Source organism: Pleurodeles waltl, chromosome 8 (assembly GCF_031143425.1).
Source record: "Pleurodeles waltl isolate 20211129_DDA chromosome 8, aPleWal1.hap1.20221129, whole genome shotgun sequence".
Taxonomy (NCBI): Eukaryota; Metazoa; Chordata; class Amphibia; order Caudata; family Salamandridae; genus Pleurodeles; species Pleurodeles waltl.
Genome location: NC_090447.1, coordinates 100,034,633 through 100,055,253, shown reverse-complemented (window position 1 = coordinate 100,055,253; position 20,621 = coordinate 100,034,633). Strand labels below are relative to the sequence as shown.

The 20,621-nt window shown below is 42.3% G+C and overlaps 1 protein-coding gene across 2 annotated transcripts in view; it reads right to left on the bottom strand.

The window, feature by feature from the left end:
• RAB6A (RAB6A, member RAS oncogene family) overlaps nucleotides 1-20,621 on the bottom strand; it is a 214,502-nt gene that overhangs the window by 10,594 nt on the left and 183,287 nt on the right. For both annotated transcript variants that reach the window (XM_069203835.1, XM_069203836.1), the window contains exons 5-7: nucleotides 10,668-10,779; nucleotides 9,949-10,042; nucleotides 6,564-6,627 (exon numbers count right to left, since the gene is read on the bottom strand). In XM_069203835.1, the coding sequence (XP_069059936.1) occupies nucleotides 6,564-6,627; nucleotides 9,949-10,042; nucleotides 10,668-10,779 (270 nt within the window). The remainder of the gene's footprint in view (nucleotides 1-6,563; nucleotides 6,628-9,948; nucleotides 10,043-10,667; nucleotides 10,780-20,621) is intronic.

Sequence of the window (20,621 nt, the reverse complement as noted above, 5' to 3'; positions counted from 1 at the left end):
CTAGAGGAATATCTAATCCTGATCTCTCCAGGAATTGAGGAGCGATGATTTCAAATGTAGAGATCCCAGATTGTGATGAAGAATCTGACCCTTCCCTCCTGACTGCCTAGACGAATGCATGGAGCTTCTGACAGAGGGAGAAGAGCAGTGAAGCAATTCTGGCGAGGCCATGCCAGTGCTCACTTGTAGGAGCAGGGGAAGTGGTGGAAAGTCGTATGCAAAGATTTTAGACTGACATCAAAAGCACCTCTCGCCTCAATCTTGGGTGTCACTACCAGCGTGCATACAATAGACCTTTCTTGTAGCGCATAATTACAGTGCTAGTCCACCCCACTGATGAAAGACTGTCTTCACCAGTTCACTGTATAACTTCCACTCATTGTGGATAGATAGAATCCTGCTGAATGCATCCACTAAAGTGTAGCCTACTCCTGGCAGGTGCTCAGCTATATGTTGCAACTGAAAGCTGAATTCCAAAGGTGTAGTGACTCTTCTGAAAGGACCTGTGACTAGGTGCTGTCTTGCGTGTTAAGGTAGATCATAGGTGTGTTGTGTGTTTTTACCAGCACCAGTCACTCAAACTTGGAAGAAAGCCTATAGACTTTGATGAACAGTTCTTTGGTCAAATGCAGAAAGACAACTACATATAAACCTTCTGGGCCTATGGTTTCCTGGTCCTGCAGATGAGTGGCCCTGTCGGTCTAGGGACACATAGGTCATTAACAATGGGCCTGTTGAGGCTGAAAAGTAACCTTTTTGCCATGTTCAAAGGTTTTCTCCACTAATCCAGTGTGGTTCTGATTCTGGGCATAATCTGGATCTGGACTACCAATGATACGGACACATAGGGCATTCTATTCCTCTTGAGTGTCCCAATTTGATTCTGCAGGAAGGACCAGGCAAATTCACAAGGGCTTTGATGTATGGACTGTAATCATATTTAACACTTGGATCTGTGAAGACCGGGCTTATCCTTATTGGACCCTTCTTAATGACACAAAAGCTTGCTAAACACCGATTTCCAATATCTCTCTCAGGAACTGAAAGGTGCTTGTGATATTTCATGTGAGACTTGTCGATGTTGGTTGAGACGTGCATACACTGAAAAAGAATCAAATATCTTTGCTTCCATGGACAATTTGCCCTTGATAAGCCAGTCATCCAAGTAAGGAAAAATTTCATACTCTTTTTCCTTGAGTAATATTTCAACATTGGCCATGGACATAGCAAAAATTATTGGAGTAGACTGAAGTGCTAAGAGTAAAACCTTGAACTAATAGTGGCAGCCTGGCTACTTTGAATGTCAAGTTTTTATGTTTTTTTGGATTAACTTAATAAAGGAAATACGCATCCTCCATGTAAGGAAATGCCTCCTTGGCATGGTTACCCCCTGACGTTTTGCCTTTGCTGATGCTAAGTTTTGATTTGAAAGTGTGCTGAGGCCTGCTAACCAGGCCCCAGCACCAGTGTTCTTTCCCTAACCTGTACTTTTGTTTCCACAATTGGCACACCCTGGCATCCAGGTAAGTCCCTTGTAACTTGTACCCCTGGTACCAAGGGCCCTGATGCCAGGGAAGGTCTCTAAGGGCTGCAGCATATCTTATGCCACCCTGGGGACCCCTCACTCAGCACAGACACACTGCTTGCCAGCTTGTGTGTGCTGGTGAGGACAAAACGAGTAAGTCGACATGGCACTCCCCTCAGGGTGCCATGCCAACCTCACACTGCCTATGCAGTATAGATAAGTCACCCCTCTGGCAGGCCTTACAGCCCTAAGGCAGGGTGCACTATACCATAGGTGAGGGCACCAGTGCATGAGCACTGTGCCCCTACAGTGTCTAAGCAAAACCTTAGACATTGTAAGTGCAGGGTAGCCATAAGAGTATATGGTCTGGGAGTCTGTCATACACGAACTCCACAGCACCATAATGGCTACACTGAACACTGGGAAGTTTGGTATCAAACTTCTCAGCACAATAAATGCACACTGATGCCAGTGTACATTTGATTGTAACATACACCCCAGATGGCACCTTAGTGGTGCCCCCAGAAACCTTAACCAACTACCCGTGTAGGCTGACTGGTTTTAGCAGCCTGCCACACTCGAGACATGTTGCTGGCCACATGGGGAGAGTGCCTTTATCACTCTGTGGCTAGTAACAAAGCCTGTACTGGGTGGAGATGCTTATCACCTCCCCCTTGCAGGAACTGTAACACCTGGCGGTGAGCCTCAAAGGCTCACCCCATTTGTTACAGCACCCCAGGGCATTCCAGCTAGTGGAGTTGCCCGCCCCCTCCGGCCACGGCCCCACTTTTGGCGGCAAGGCCGGAGGAGATAATGAGAAAAATAAGGAGGAGTCACTGGCCAGTCAGGACAGCCCCTAAGGCAACCTGAGCTGAGGTGAGGTGACTGACTTTTAGAAATCCTCCATCCTGCAGATGGAGGATTCCACCAATAGGGATAGGAATGTGACCCCCCCCTCCCCTTGGGAGGAGGCACAAAGAGGGTGTAGCCCACCCTCAGGGCTAGTAGCCATTGGCTACTGCCCTCCCAGACCTAAACACCCCCCTAAATTCTGTATTTAGGGGCTCCCCAGAACCTAGGAAACTAGATTCCTGCAACCTAAGAAGAAGAGGACTGCTAAGCTGAAAAACCCTGCAGAGAAGACGGAGACACCAACTGCTTTGGCCCCAGCTCTACCGGCCTGTCTCCCCCCTTCTAAAGACACTGCTCCAGCGACGCTTTCCCCAGGGACCAGCGACCTCTGAATCCTCAGAGGACTGCCCTGCTCTAGAAGGACCAAGAACTCCCGAGGACAGCGGCCCTGTTCACCCAAGACTGCAACTTTGTTACAAAGGAGCAACTTTAAAACAACCTGCGTTTCCCGCCGGAAGCGTGAGACTTGCTACTCTGCACCCGACGCCCCCGTCTCGACTTGTGGAGAACAAACACTTCAGGGAGGACTCCCCGGCGACTGCAAGACCGTGAGTAGCCAGAGTTGCCCCCACAGCGACACCTGCAGAGGGAATCCCGAGGCTCCCCCTAACCGCGACTGCCTGCTCCTCAGATCCCGACGCCTGGTAAAGACTCTGCACCCGCAGCCCCCAGGACCTGAAGGATCCGAACTCCAGTGCAGGAGTGACCCCCAGGAGGCCCTCTCCCTTGCCCAGGTGGTGGCTACCCAGAGGAGCCCCCCCCCCGCATCGCTGAAGAGACCCCTTGGTCTCCCATTGATACCTATTGAAAACCAGACGCGTGTTTGCACACTGCACCCGGCCGCCCCTGTGCTGCTGAGGGTGTACTTTCTGTGCTGACTCGTGTCCCCCCCGGTGCCCTACAAAACCCCCTGGTCTGCCCTGCGAAGACGCGGGTACTTAGCTGCTGCCAGACTGGAACCGGGGCACCCCCTTCTCCATTGAAGCCTATGCGTTTTGGGCACCATTTTGACCTCTGCACCTGACCGGCCCTGAGCTGCTGGTGTGGTAACTTTGGGGTTGCTCTGAACCCCCAACGGTGGGCTACCTTGGACCCCCAAACTTGAACCCCATAGGTGGTTTACTTACCTGCCAAAACTAACAAACTCTTACTCCCCCCAGGAACTGTTGAAAATTGCACTGTCTAGTTTTAAATAGCTATATGTGATTTATATGAAAAATGTGTATGCTATTTTGATTATTCAAAGTTCCTAAAGTACCTACCTGCAATACCTTTCATTTGAAGTATTACATGTAAAATTTGAACCTGTGGTTCTTAAAATAAACTAAGAAAAGATATTTTTCTATACAAAAACCTATTGGCCTGGAATTGTCTTTGAGTGTGTGTTCCTCATTTATTGCTTGTGTGTGTACAACAAATGCTTAACACTACTCCTTTGATAAGCCTACTGCTCAACCACACTACCACAAAATAGTGGCAAAAAGAGATAATACTAATGCTCTATCTTACCTCTAAGGGGAACCCTTGGACTCTGTGCATACTATTTCTTACTTTGAAATAGTGCATACAGAGCCAACTTCCTACACTCCATATCCAGTAAAGTGATGTACTCATTTCAGAGAAGTTAAAGTACTTCTTGCAGTGTAACCATTCGTACAAAGATAGCTATTTGAATACATAATCAGAATGGTCCGTAGCTCTCCTGACTTTTTCAATATAAGAAAAAAAGCTGAAGTAGAATCCTGAATGTGGCTATTATTCAATGAGAAGCCGCTGACAAGTGTTGAAAGTGATATGAATGAACCATTTGATAGGCGATGGCTTCTTGGTGGACAGAGAGGTTGCACTGACTGGCTTCGTCGTCGATGGCAAAGTAATGCTGGGAGTCAAAGGAACCACCCTAGGCAGGATGGTTACTGATGAGATTTGTCTTTCGTGCAAGACGCTTCAGAAGATGCTTTGTTTCTCTGTAAGGATGCCTGTTTGACTTTTGATTAACCTTCTGGTGAGGCTCTCTCAAAGTGGAAGTGAATTCCTCGTCAGACTCCACTCCCTCAAGATGATGTTTGAGGATTTGCTTAAATCAAGAGGAAAGTTGTCTCACCTGAGATTTAGGCCAGGGTGAAATTTAAATGACAGTACAGTACAATTCACGTAATTGAGAATTTCAGGATATTCGTGTTAATCCAAAATTCACTAAATCGCGTCACATGGTGCAATTATACCTCAGTTTGCTACAAAATTGTGTGGGTGCCTCAGAGCAATGTGAAGAATCATATGGCGAGCCGCTGTTCACTACACACTTCATTTTTGCTGCATTAGTTATTGCAAAATGTGCTTGCACGTCAAAAATTGATACAAGGACACATTTTTTGCTAACAGTGTTAAATGAAGAATTTGCATACTTCATAATAATTAGGAGTAATTTTCCTGAAATTTCGCATATTTAAACAAAAGCAAATTAAGCGATTTTCGCAAACATCTACTTAGGATGCCTGTTCTGAAGATCTTTCTTTGGAAGCCAACAGAGCAAATCACTTTCTTGGTCACTAATGTTTGGCAATCTTTCAATCCTCTGTCTTTTTGTGCTAGATGGAGAGGGGCATTCAGAAAGGATATCTTGAGTACAATGTCTCTTTTTGCCACAGGAAGCACGAGGTCTGAATTAAAATGTCTATCTCACACATTATGAAGAATGAGCTACAGTCCGAGAGTGGATGTACTTCATAGATAACTGTCTCAAGAGGTGCTTCGATTCCCTGGAACTCTGTTCCAAAATTGAGCAGAACCCCGAAACGGGACCAATTTCCACACAAACAATTTACTTATCAGTAACAATGGTCTTGGATCAAGCTCTTCTAGATTCACATGCTGTGTATATTTCACCATCTAGTAGCTGGAGTGGGAAAGTGCTACTTGTTTACCTTGTTTTTGTCCTTGAATAAAACGGTGTCTGGTGATACCAGAACTCTACCTCAGAAGCAAGCTATTACACCCCCCTTTGTTTGGACATGCCATTGCATTATTATTTTTACCATGAAGATCGGAGATGCTCGGAGGTGCCCGTGGTGTGCAGAAAGAGAAAATGAAGTATGGTAGCCTCTGAGGCAGAGGAGTTATGCTTTCAATTCATTGGTTGGAATGTGGGTCTTTTCAAGTGAGACTAGGATGCTAAAGCAAATGCTTCTATAAAAATCTGGCTTCTTTTTTTTTTTTTTACTACCAATGTATGAGTTACCATGGTACTCACAAGCTTGATGACCGGCTATAATTCAAGCAAGTAAATCTATATAAGAGCCAATGCTGGAGGACGTTTGCTATAGATTAACGATGATATGCTTTGGGCATTGTTTTAATTTAATGCATGATTCAAAATCAGTTTAAGGTTTGAAAAAAATCTTCTAAGAGAACAAAGGGTATAACTATAAGCCTTCTGGATGCAACCAGAATTCTCTCAGATTTGTTCCCTTTGTTTTCTATTCTATTTAGCTCAGGAACCATCCACTCTATTGTTTAATGAGAAGAAGATAAAAAAACATTTGTTAAACATTTAACAAGACATTTTTCCCTTAAAGAGAACGGTACCAACAAAAAAAGAGCATGGCCATTTTAGCATCTCTACTTATTAAAATGAGCATTCACCACTTTCAGCTGAATAGTAGCAATTATAACCAAAATCCACATGAAGTCTGGTCAACTATAGATTTGACGTTTGTCTAAGAATGACAATTCAGAAATCAAGTATTTCCGTGCCAGATAACCAGGGCTTAATTTGTAAATAAAAAAGGTGCTGCGCCCAAAGCTCTCCCCTGAAACACACAGCTGCTGCATTTAAATGTGAGAGCACAGAACACTGAGGCAACGTAATCCTGTAACCATCTCCGGCCTCTTCAACCTATTCACAGCCACTCCCTGCCCTTTCGGCTCACTCTTGCAGCTTTCTGCTTTCTCCCTTTGTGATGCTTTTTAGTTTTTCTTTTCCTCAGCCTTTCCCATGTGTGTCTTTTGCTTGCAGTAAATGCCTGATGCAGAAAACTAAGTGCTGGCCCTGAAAAATAAGTGCTTGTGCCCCCACCAGAAACCACGGCTCAAATTAAGCACTGCAGATAAGATAATAAAAGGATACTGTCTTCTCGTTTATCCTGTGAGCTTTCCATTCCTGGCAAGGCAGCTGCTACACGTCGGAAAAGCTGAAAAACAAATTGGCATGTTAGACAGTGTAGAGAGGAGTTAACAGTGAGAATACACACATCTTGTTTACAATGAATGCAGAAGGGGTCAGTCTTTCACACAATTTTGTATTTTTTTCTATAAAAAAAAGAAAGGTATTTTCTAGACTACTTACATAAAGTGAGTGATACAGGGGTTTGAGTGAGGCTGGGAAGGGGGGCGAAGTGTGTTTAGTAAGAGAAAGATGGGACTGTGGGAGAGGAGGGTATATTTCAGAAGAGGAGAGAAAGTAAACAGAATAGGAGGAATAACGCTACTGGATATCTTGACAGGAAGATGAACAGTGGGGCAAACCTGATGTAGAGAACTAGAACACAATGGCGAAGGGATAGCCCACAAGGCTGAGGTGTGAGAATAGTGCATACCAACAAGAAAGAACGCATTAACATACACCCTTCTTAAGGGAGAGAGTGTAAAACATAAGCGAAACAGAAGTCCATGAAGCATATCTAGAAGGCAGAGCACATAATGCGTAGGCAAAGGGGACAGATCATATGCAAGGGAAGAAAGCATGACGCAGTAAAGAGAGGACAACAGAGGGATGGCTGGGCAGCATAGAGCCGGAGGGGGTACCCAAGCACCAGAGGCCCAAAGGGACTATAGAACAGCAGAAGAGCTAAATCTATAACAGTCAGGGAACTGAATGGAAACCCTTAAAGCAGATTTATCCAGAGAGCCAGCCACAATACAGTGTGAAAATACAAGATGTTCCTTGAATTAGAGATGATCCTAAAAAAGAAAAGGATGATGGAGGAGCATGCGAGTCTCATTCTCCATTAAACAGATTACTCATTCTATGTACTCATGATTAAACATGTGTTGTGATTGCTAGGTCAGTGTGCCTTGTGTTAAGAGTAACCTTTACCATTCAATAACCAAGGAACTGTTACAGTTAAGTACCTTTAAAGTGTCTTAATGAAAAATATGTGTTTAACCTAAAAAAGCAAGCCCCAAGGTTTTCTGCATGCACATACCCTAGGAAAATAGCTTGGTCCAGGAGAGACCACCATTGCAAGGAGGAGAGAATGAGCAGCGTTCAGGTAGGGGTGGGTCTGGCAGGTGAAGGGGACACAGTGGGTCACAGGGAAGAAGAAAGCAAGTGTTGATCCATGCACCACGGCGAAAGCCATTTTCATAAAAGTGGATGAGCACACTAATGCAGTGAATTAACGTAATGTAAGCAGTGCAAGGGTATTTTTGATGGAATGTAAGAGATTTGTATGAAGTGTTCACCAGCTACTTCTTGATCAAGGACTGATATAATGAAATAATATACTTCTATTGTGTCCATACATTGGGGCTTGCATGACACTACACCAAAAAGTAATAGAAAATAAGATTTCTGAAAGAAACAAAAAATCTGTATTTCCAGCTTTTATTTACAAACAAAAACTGTAGCAAATCTTGCAGAAAGGGCTTGAGGGATATGGTAAGATGCTTATAGAGTTACTCTTCTAACTCACATTAAAGTGTAAGATTCCACCATGTTTGTCTAACACTGATACAGACTATCAAAAGGAACAGCAGACTGAAGACAGATTTTTAACATGCGCTTTTCTCCAATTTACTTTTGTGATCAAGTAAATGTTCTCCATTTTAACTTGAGTAAGGCTATAACATGAAATGAAATCCAATATAGCAAACTATCTCCAAAGCTTTGATATCGTAACAAGTCAAATTAATAATGGAAAACACATAAGGGAGGATTTTTTTTTGGGGGGGGGGAGAGAGATGGGGGGTGCATTTCATTAAATGCTATCATATTGATTAGTTGGGCCAAGACAAGAATGCAAAACTATGCTACTTTGACGTTTCCATGAACCAATCATCAATAGTAAGGGAGGTTTCAAAATCATTTTATTAACTATAGACAAAATGTGAGAAACCACTGCTGGATCTTTGATTCAAATCACTATGAACTTCATGCAGCCAGAAAATTCTTGCAACACTGCTTATAAAGAAGACCTAGCAAGGCGATGACCAAGCACCAGCTCTAATCTTTGAAAACTAGCAGTTCTAAATGATTATACTCTAACCACGCTACAGTAATGACACAATGTGGTTTCTAAGATAACTAAATGGAAGGTTTCCTTGTCAACGTCCTCTTTTTTAAAACCAGTAGGTGGCACTTTGTTTTAGTCCCTTTTTCATTTTAATGACACCAGCTTTATCACTTATGAACCATTTAAGATCAGATCAATTATTCACCTTGGACTTCACTTCTTTCTGAACAGATTTTATTTACACCATTTTACCTGGTTTTAAATACTGAAAACTACTGCTATCAAACACAGGGATACTAAGGCCAATATAGAAAAAATGCTCCTCTAGTACGTGTGATGTACATTAGACTCACTCTTGCATTTGCAAGCAGTTCGACACACTAACTGGAAAAATTCCTTCTGAACCTGCCCCCTCTGTGCATAAAGGGGAAGCTCATTGTATGGTCTTTTCAAATACAAGTATTTTGTAAACTCATGAGTTATGGGACCCAAAACATACGTGCATCTTGTTTGTTTACTAGAAGATGTAATTTAATTTAAAAAACGGTCTATTTCAGCCAAGACTGATCTGCATAAGATTGGTTCCCATCATACCTCCTGTTGCTTTCACCGTTTCATCTACAGTATAAAGCTCTGAACCTGAACACAATACAACATTTACCTCACCGATATATTTTGTATAACGCTTGAGCTGCCAGGCCGCTGCTTCACAGCATAAAACACGGGGTTGGTGGGCAGGGAGGTATAATGGTGCTGTATTGTCGTTTTATATGCACGTTTGATGTTGAAAATTAAGCCGGAAGAGTATGAAAAAATACAACACAATTCAGATAGTTATGGGAGTATTTGGCACAAGCATCACATGAATCACCAATAAAAATTAGGCTAAGAAATTTACTAGGATAACAGCACAAATGGAAAGTGAATTACACAAAAAACTTCAAAGGGGTATGTATGTCAATCAAAATTTCATAAGGTTTAAAAAATCTGCTTTGATTCTTTACCAGGGTAACAATGTAGACGTCAAATACAAAATTATTCTTTGTGTATGCAATACTAGCATGACGGTGCAATGCTGCTTACCTAGATGTATACTGTTTATAGGGGGTTTTCCTTGACACTCTGCAATGAGACTTAGGAATAGCCTTAAAACCAAAGCATCACCCTAAAAAGGACTTCCAGGCGTCTCTGAGTGATACTATCACACAGAGCAGAGTAAGTGCACTGGTGAACTGAAAACATTAGTTAAAAATAAAACAGAGTTTGGGAGTCACTTACCTGTTTTACATTGTAGCCCGCTTTTGCACTCGTTTCAATAAACATTACATTCAGCTCTTTGGATTTCCTTTCGCCCTCTTCGATGGACACTTGCCTGGGGCAAAAGACATGCAGTCAGAATAAAGACTTTATAGCTCTATTGGATGAAAATTCATTTAAAAAAATCAAATAATTTTTTTTTTTTTAAAAACCACAAACACAACAGGTTGTATTTCCTCAAACATTTTCAGAAAGTTCATTCAAAAGTACATGACGTTTTGTTCAGGTGGTTTCACAATGAGTCCGACGTTCAAGCTTTGCAAGCGTGGTTGGAAACGCAACAGCAAACAAAACACATTCCATTGAAACTGGACAATCAACACTGAACACTGAAGACTCACAAATTGTGCTCTTATATCATGTTTTGGGGACCAACCATATCATTATGTAAAGCCTGGTTCCTGTATTGCTAATTTCAGCATCACTCTGTGCCATCAGCAGTGGAGGGTGCAATTAGGCAATAAATCAGTCACTGTAGAATCTCTATAATACTCTCTTCAATACCAAACACAAAAAAGTCCAACACTGCACTGCGAGCCACCAAAAAACTATGGAAACAGGATTTTCAAAATTATTTTCCAAACTAACACACAACATCTCGTCAACTGAGATGATTGGTGAAGACAAACTAAATAAATTCACATACACCTCAATTTGAAAGCTTGTCATTGGGAACGTACCTTTTATCAGCCAGATCCGTTTTATTTCCCACTAGCATGATGATGACATCACTTCCTCGTTCCGTTCTGACATCATCGATCCATTTTGTGGTTTGTTGGAATGAGTTTACATCTATCATTAAACAATGTAGAAGAAACTGTTACCAAAGTACTTAATAGGTGCAACTACAGGAGACTGAGCTCGTGATTAGACGTCACAGAACAGGAATTTAGACAAAAAATAATGATCATCACATTTATGTAATTGGTATTCTTCAGCTAGTGCAATTAACAAAACAAGATTTTTTTCACCTATTTAAATATCCAAGCATATTTTGACATCCCGGTCAAAACACAGTCAGCCTGACTGCCGTAGCAGCCCAAAATTGAACAATAAGGTCCTGTCAATTTTAAGATCGCCAAATCATATTGAATGAAGTGACGACTTTGTCATATTGAGCAGGCCGGAAATCTTGGAGGACATCAGGCCTAATCACACAGCTCAAAGGAGGCAGAATCAGACAACATTTAAACAACCATATTACCAATTAAAGCCAAAAGCTACGACCGAGAACACGAACAAGGCAATATAATTGCATTAAAAAAATATATATATAATATAGCTCTATCTGCTGGCCAGGTTTGTAGTATCTTAATCATATGAAAAAACAAGCTAGGAAGGTGCAAGACAAAGATTTAACAGGAACAATGGCAAGCGTTTGCTTAGTGATCTGTCAGGATTTAAGGGGCTAAGCGTTTTACGGTCTCAACCTACATACAGCTTTAACTGTTTGGTATCCTTCAAGTGTTAATGTGAGGGCGCGGGGCATATGCATCTTGGAACAGTAAATACAAAATCCTGGAAAGAGATGTGTGCTGCGTATGCATGAGCACAGAGGCGATCTTTTAGTAATTTTCCTTTAAGAAAAATCATTTAAGTATGGCCACCTTGCTAGCGGCCATCTTGCAATGAGTTTTCTTAAAGCAAAACAAAAATCATTCCAAAATGATCACCCTGTGGGTGCTCACGTGTGTATGGCTCATCTTTGATTTTTCCATCACCTTAAGAAAAATCATTACATAAGGACTGCTGTTGGGTCTGCATGTACAACGGCTATGCAGGAGGGAAAAAGGCATTAGTAAAACCAAACATTTGTCATTGCTTGTACAGTTTGAAGACAAACTAAGGCTGCAAGTAAAAATAAAAAGTGTTTTACTAGGATCCACATCACAGATTTTATTTGTATTTTTTATTAGAGCCTGCAAGTGCATGAAGTAGTGCAAGCATCTTGCTTGTGAGACGCTATTGTATACAACAAGCAATTGCAAAGCCAATAGGGTTCGCCTTTGTTTTTTTCTTTCTAACTGGCTTAAAAATATTAGAAAAATGCTATAATAATGTTTGTTTTAAATTTGATAAAACAAACATTATTATATTTTTCTAATATTTGTAATCCAGTTAGAAAGAAGAAACAAGGGTGAAACTTATTGGCATGAGTGCATGCAGCTTAGAAAAAAGCATCAAGATGAGAGCAGGCGGCAGCAAAGAGAGCAGGCGGCAGCAAAGAGAGCAGGCGGCAGCAAAGACAGGAGGCGGCAGCAAAGACAGGAGGCGGCAGCAAAGACAGGAGGTGGCATGCAGTAAACAAGACAGTGAAGAAAGAAGACAAGACGGGCTTCGGTAAAGAGGCAGCAAAGAAAAGAAGATGGCCTGTGGGGAACAATAAAGAAAACAGAAGCAAAGACAGAAGACGTCAGCGAAGAAAGAAGACGGTATGGAGGAAAAAAAAAAATAGAAGATCGCAACGGAGAAAGAAGACGTCAGCGAAGAAAGACGGAATGCAGGAAGAAAAAAGTACCTTCAGTGTCATAGCCAGAGGAAGGACACTGGTCAGTGTCCAATGGGAAGTGATTGGAAGGGGTACTTTGTCCATAGACAACTCGACAAAGATCGGCGAAGAAGACGAGAAAACGACGAAAGGAAGTGACATGAAGACAATGTGCTGGCCAATCTGAAGCACGTAAATCAGAGCGACAGAGTAAGGCAAAGTTCAGGTAAGTAACGGGCTGGTTCTAAGCTCCTTTTAAGTTTTGTTTTGGTATTAACAATAGATTTCCAAAGCATGCGTGCAAGAACACGTGAAGGCAAAACCTAAAAAGTGCTCGGAGCCCGCCTATTCCTTCATTATTTGTTGGCTTCATGTCACTCTTCCTTCAGCCTTCTTATTTGGTCAGTGCAGCTGAAAGATGATTTCTGTGGAGCAGGGACCAAGCACAGATTTTTTTTAAGTTAATCTGTGCTTATCTGCTGCTTCCGATGTGACTGACGTAATATTTTTCTTTCGTTACTTTCCTGTCCATGCGTTTAAAAAAAAAAAAAAAAAAGTTTTTGCAGACTAGTGTAGTGCAAGCTCACCCGCAGGTACTGTAGCTCTTGACATGATTATTGATCAAGCAGTCATGCAAGCACAGATTTTTCAACTTAACATAGCACTTTTGTTTATTTTTTGCTTTCTAGTATAGTGAAGACTCAGCTGGCAGTTATTGGCTCTCTTTGCATGCACACCAGTTAAATTGCAGAATGTTGCGCATATATATATATATATATATATATATATATATATATATATATATATATATATATATATATATATATATATAATTTATTTTTTATTTTTAAGGTACGGGCACCTGAGGTGATTTGTCTATAATCACAAGTTGTGCAGCTGACGTTGAGACTAATCTGGGTCCCAAGTCAGCAGCTCTGGCATGTACGCCCACATACTCTCCCATTCCATACAGCTGCTATCTCAACGGCTCTTCATGCTTTCAACATTACGAACGCGCCCTGGTAATGAGTGATGTGTTCCTAGAATAAACGCAGATTCAGCAACTAATTCAGCACTCCCGATCCCCCATCTCCATTTCCAGGTGTGGTGATAGCCCAGTTCTTATTGGAAACAGTGTATGGTGACAATTTGACTCAATCTGCAGATACTGGTGTTAATGAGACATGAAGCTGTTTGTCACTACTGAGTTCACCGGCCAAACATTTTGCCAGCCACTTGATTTGGGATGTGGATGTTGGGCCGCAGTGGGAATTCTGTATGAAGCACACTGCTCCAATTTGTTTTTTTCCTCTCTCCCCCTTCTTGCCTTAGCGAGCGCCCTTCTTCCTCGGTCTTTACCCATTACAATCAATGCTCCCTTGTGCTCAGCATTGCTGTTGCCCTTCTGTGGATCCATGTTGTGCCACCTGAATATATTATACATGTCATTTGATTGCTGCAGCATCCAAAATTCTCAAGGAAAACATTGTGTTTTCCACCCACCATTTGGGAAACCATTGACAGGTCCCCACTGTGAATTTAGTTTGACACATTTCAATAAAAGCAGTTATACCTGAAATGCCAATTCCAGAGTTTTACAACAATACGTTTTCTAAGGATTAAGCAAAAAAAAAAATCTGGAAGTGGGAAAATGGTGGGAGAGACTATGTGGAGAAACTCATTGGACTCCTGACAAATTGCATATTGTTTTTTTCTCAAAATGCTTATTAGGAGTAGGATGTCAATTGGATGATGTGTTAGAGGACATCTTCTCATTTAATATATTTGAAACAAACTGCAGTGGGTACTTTTTGTTCTCAATAAAAGGTCTGATGAAGAAGCACTTTCAGAATGCCACGAGTAATGTCTGTAGAACCCACCCTATCACTGACAGTTCCTGTTACGCTTCAAGGACGCAAGATGATCTTTTGTGCCAAAAGGAATTCAGTCATTGCAGAGATTATGCTTATGTTTTGGACACTGAAAACAAGCACATTTTGATACTGGTCAGTATTAAAACAAGCTGCTTACCTGGAACTATACATATAGGTTTCTGCTCTTGAAGCCTGCCACATGTAAAGGTGGAATTGCTGTAAAAGTTGAGCAGATTCGTTAGGATGCCTCCTTTGTATTAAGAATTCAACAGTTTAATGTTGTAGAGAAGACCCAGTGAATCCTCGGACCTGGTGTGTACTTGCTGTTGCCGTGTACTGGGAGTCGGTGTTGGGAGTCTGAACTACTGGTTCACTATGGACTACTAGTAGGCGTGCAACTGCTAGGAAGCAGATGTCAATGAAGAAGCATAACAGGTTACACCTGCCACTTTCCTGTCCAAGCAGATGATGTGTAAGTTAATGGAGAAGGACTCGTTTTCGAAATCCAAAGAAGACTTGATTAGTTAGCCCAGGTCATTGCCATTAAGGACATTGATGCCTAAACATGTCCTGGTGTTTCATGAATCATTAGCTAGTGAAGAGTCTTCAGGGTGGTTATAATACAGTCAAGGATTCTTCGACCGTGAATCAGCTGAAAGGCATAATGGGACTCATTTGGACACTTATTATAGTCTTTTTTGGAATTAAGTTAATATGTCATTGCAGTGAACACTGGAAGTTACCACTGGAAAGATCAAGATCACTTCGAGAAGGAGGTGCACAAGAGTACTACTATCAGGCGCATGCCTTGATGGTGGCCCGTGAGCTAGTGTTGAAGGATGAACAGACCAATTTAGACCAGTCAAACAGGAGAGGTGGGGGTGGGGTGGCTGGAGGTCACTGTGCCCAGAAGCAGGTTAGTGGTTGCCTGGAAATTTACAGCCAGTTTAACTGCATCCACCTGTTAACGTCTTCATAGCAATAACAACTGAAATAACAAATTCTCAATATTTCTAAAATTTCTAAAACGATCTGGGTGTATTTTCCATCGAAACCTTGATAGCCAATATTGTGTCATTCAGGGATACTGGCAATCAGAACCAAAAGGACAAGTTGGTGGTTATTGTTATTCACAAATACAAGCCAAGCTAGGGTAGTTTCTCCTACACATATTGCAAGAAAGTCAAACTGCACTTTGTGGTATCAAAGGCTATGGAGAGTCAATCTAGAGACCAGTCAGTAAGCATCTCTTCCCTGATATGTAGTAAGATGTGTGTGGCTTGTCACAGACAGACATCTGACTGGAAGTTACTGATCAAATTAATGGACTCCACATTTTCAAGCACATTTGCACTGCTAGATGGGCAGGAGATGGGTTTGAAAACAATTGACGGCTGCTGAACTTTTCTTTCAAGTGGGGAGTACTCTTTTTGGGAAGCGGACAGAGACACAAAGGAAGTTGGTGATACAGGATACAAGAAGAGGGAGGGGCTTACTTGGACAATGAAGAAGTGGCAGAAATTACGGGCACCTATAAGGTATTTTCAATATGGACAGATCTGGTGACCTGGGATGGAAGTAAACTCACAGAAAGAAGGTAGGCTCGCATTTTCTCACTAGAGGCTGTGCCACTGAGTGAGATGGCTGCGCTCTTTGCTAGAGGGAACCTTTCAGTGTTGAACATGTACTTTGAGGCCACCTACTCATTAAGCATCTAAAAACAGTTTCTGATGGAATCCGCCTTCCATTACACAATCATGGCATTTACAAGTCCATTCTGCAGTGAAAGGAGCAACTTGGTTCCCCAACTGGTGATTGGTACTCATCCACAAATACTACCCTTACAATAATTGGCGGTTTCATCCCTGAACCAACAATATTTTTTTTTGTAAGGGCTTTGATGTGTGCTCCCTGACCATGGGGTAACTGTGATTATCCTTTTAACATGGGCAAAGAATGTATTTTGGGTCGCCGACTGTTGGATTTCAGTAACGGGGCGCTTATGAAAAATACAACGGAGCAATTATACCCATTTCCTATTTTGAGAGGGTGCCATCTAACCATAATCAGGCCTGTGGTCTGAATATCTTCTCCAACGATATGATCCATCCAGAGGACACACTGGTAATCAAAGATGTTATGTTCAATGATCACAAAGCAGTAGGTCAGTCCTGATTACAGGACAAAAGATCTTCTATCATTTGCATGTCTGCAGAGGTGATTGCTTCCTTCTATTTCGTTACATACTATGTTTTATGTGACCTATTTCATAGATTCTGCAGACATTTCACGGACAAAACGTAATCGACAAATGCATAATTCAAATATTTATCCCCGTGTAAAAGATGTTTTTTTTTTTTCTTTTATTCATTACATTGGATAAATGTTCCTCTTTTTGTGCTAAAACTGAGGAAATGTATAGTAAATCCTGCATAACCGTGTCAATTTAATGGCTACATATCACATAGAGAATACCGATTTGTCACTGATATAGAAAATCATTTAGGACAGGTTAATACTTCAGACCAATGGGGAAATAAAATGCCCAATAGATCTGAATATGAAGCCCGATGGCAGACAATTCTAACTAAAATGTCTCCTGGCCACAACAACTCCAGTCTATGGCAGAATAGTGTTTCTGCCTACAATTTTCATTGGTATCTCAAGGCACAGTGGAAAAACGTTTTTCTTTATTTAAAATAAATTATCAGGCAGGGGTTTAAAGCAGAGACAGCAGCTGAAAATGTAATGTACAGCATTCACACTGGGCATCAGGAGATTAATTGCTCCCTTCTAAACGTTCCAGCAGTCTAAGTCCAATGGTTTTTAATTCTGGTCAGGACTTAAACATAGGGTCAAGAGAAAATCTAAACCGAAGAAACTGCAACCGCTCTTGCGTAAGACTATCACCAGTGGCCCTCTATTCAAGCATCAGCATGGTGAAACCAGTTGTCACCAGCTATACCTCACTATACCACCACTGGCACTTTGATGTCCTTTGAGAAACCGTTGCAGAGTGTTATTTTGGAGTGGCTAGATTGTGTTGTAGGTGGACTGTTTCCTGTGGTGGCTGAGTGACCTGTACAGGTAACAAAACAGACACACTATTTCACAGCTGCCTTAACATGCCAAGGTATTTCCGAAATATTTGCAAGGATGCTGAATAGGTGCCTGAACATTAGCTGGACTTACAGGATGCCTTCCCTGAAGCTACTACCAGAGTTACGGCCCCTTGGACATGACCTCTGACAGAGGAATGCCTAACGTGTCTGCCACTTTGCCAGGACTGCTCCTTAGCGAGGCATGTTCCAAAGGCATTTTCTACATGTTCAATAAAAGTGCGATCAAAGATATTCTCTGGAGTTTCCTGGGCTAATCAGGGCACCCCTGGAGTTAAAACAAGCATAGTAAGCGGCTAGCATGTTCGCTTCAGTAACAAGTAGCATAATTAGCATCAGACAAACTGATCCAGGGATTTCTGAAGTGTAGTGGACAAACCAGGCTTACGTAAAATTCACAGAAACCAATATCCATGAAAACGTGAAACTCCAACTGTACCTCAATTACAGGAGTCGCTATGATCAATGTATTGGAGAGTAAAAAAAAAAATATCTTGAAGGAATATAAGACCCCCTTGAAGGCAGCGAAGACCTCTTCATAACGGACCCTGGGACCCATTTCAAATCACTAGTAGGTTTGTCAACCTCCTGGCTTGGAGTCAAAGGTCCCATGATATATTATTATGGAGTCTGCAGGCACCGTGCCCTTTATATAAGGCAGATCCTGGGAGGGGCATGTGTATTTCTTTTCAGCCCTTGGAGTCACTGCTCTACAAGTGGCTGGTTCTTTGAATGCTTCTCTTCCTTGGTCAAGGATACTTGGGATCATTGTTAGAAATTGGCTTATAGCCTGACGCAGCAGCAATGTTTCTAGAAGGAAACAGGCTTGAGGTTTATCCTCTTCGAGTTGGACATTAAATCGGTCTGCTGCATTCTTTATAACTAGATTACACATACTGATGTCATCTGGTGGCAAAGGCTTAGATGGTGTGTGTCTCTCCCATTGTTGTTCGATGTATTCTCCTTCCTCTGAAGCCTGATACATCTAACAATACAGAGACCTGTGCTTAAACATAGAACACCTCTTCTTTCTCTTCCTGAGGTTCAGGTGTGAGTGGTGGCTGTATTTCTTTGCCCTCCATCTAAGATGTGTGTCTTGGCGTCGAGAACTTTTGGGGGATCCTAAATTCTTTGAGGCTTTCATGAAATTCCTTCTTTCTTTGAAGCGCCGACATTTCGGGCTCGGGCCCCTTTCTTTTCCATCTCAGCGGCCCGTTCTTTGGGGCTTGTGATCTTTGTCTTCGACGTCAAACTCTTTCAGTGATGAATCAGTCTTTCAGCTTCAGTGACCGACTCTTGACTGTTGTGTCTTCGAGCTTGACAAGTCTTTTTCCCCTTCAATGTTATGGGGTTTTTCCGGAGTTTTGCTCCTAGCAGAGCCCCCTCGAGGGTTCCGTTTGACTCTTTCTCATGGGTGCTGCTTACAGGTGGCAAGTGTTTCAACCCTGAGGCCCCCTTGTGTGGTCGTGATTCTGTCTTCCTTGACTTAAGTCTTAGAGAAATGTCTGTGTCCCTTACTTCTGACTTTCGGCTTTTCTTGTGTGCCTGCTCTTCCACGTTGGTGATCTCACAATCACCCTATGATGCTTCACCTTCTGCAACATTATAGTAGTCGTTGCTCGACAGCCCCAAATCTTTGAGAGAAGGAGATGACTTCTGACCCTGCAACGCATGGTGGGCCATCCTCTGTCTCACTCTTACTTTCAGGGTCTTCAGTGCAAACAGAGCTGGCAATGCAATCTTCGCTCCTATGATCTAGAAGAATGCAGAGGTTACAGACCCGGTGCTTGCTCTTTTGTGCGTACTTGTCGTGGCAGTTCTTGCCAAATTGGGATGGCGTGTTCTCCACTACTCCACACAGGACCCTGCCCCCCTAACGCGCACTCACTGCTCTGAAAAATAGACCGCAATTTCCGCAGGCCTCCCTTTTCGGCAGCTCCCCGTCGGCAATCTGTTCCCAAAAGATTCGCTTTGCTATGGAAAAACTTAAAAATTCTTCAAAAACGTTTCCTCGAAACCTCTTGGCAAACATCCAGACCCAATGGCGGCAATAAAGAATCTGAAGATGGCAACCAAAGGTGGGAAAATCTGGGGGAAGTAGGAAGACATCACTAGAGGGCACCAAATGGTATTTCCATCAACACCCACCAACAAACAAAAATCTAAACAGAAGGACTACAAAACATTGGAGAATTCCAGACCCAACAAGTAGATGGCGGAATAATGCACAGCATGTGAATCCAGAAAAGATTCACGCTGCAAAACTGATCACAACATTCCTTTATTACCGAACACAGGTACTTTAGCTATTTATCCAATTAAATAAAACGTCAAAGCTCCAATTAGTCCTGTCCTATGTGGTCCGTGAAAGAATGTAGGGACATCGACACCTTCCTTAACACTTTTAAAACAAGATAAATGGTTTAGATAACAAGAGTAACAGAGTTCTTATTGTCCTTCTGTTGAAATGATCGAAGGCAAGACTTGTATCCTAAGTTACCAACTTATCAACTTATTAACACATACCAGTGCACACAAAGACTTCTGCCACAGGAGGCAACAGATTCATCAGAAGGTGAAGTGAAACAGTGTCTGATGTGCTTTGATAGGCCCAGATGTCGGCAATGTAACTAACAAGAATGATCCTGAATAGACTTGGCTGCCATGTAATGGAAGACAATGCCAAAAAAAAAAAAAGAGGGGCTTGTCATTGTAGGAAGCTGGGTTCTGGTTGCATTACCCCTCCACCCCCCCCCACACTTTTTGAAGTGCACTGGGTTCCTGCTAACCAGGTCCCTAGTGCCAGTGTTCTTCCCCAAAACAAGACACCTGGACACTTGATCTCCAAGGTGCTAGGCCCTGTAGCACCTTTTGTAAGTGGTAACTCTGATACCTAGGGCCTCTGTATTGCAGACAGCACCCAAGAGCTGCAGCACAGCTTGTGCCACCAACCTCCTGCAGACTGCCATTGCGGGCTTCATGACAGGGTGCTCCCAAATGTGAAAACACGACATGGGACACATCCTGTGGGTATGTCTCCTAAACACTGCATGGAATATTTGTAGGTCACCCCTACAGCAGGCCTTAGAGCCCTAATGCAAAATAATGATATTACATGTGGGGACATATCTGACGGAGCAGATATTCCCCTAT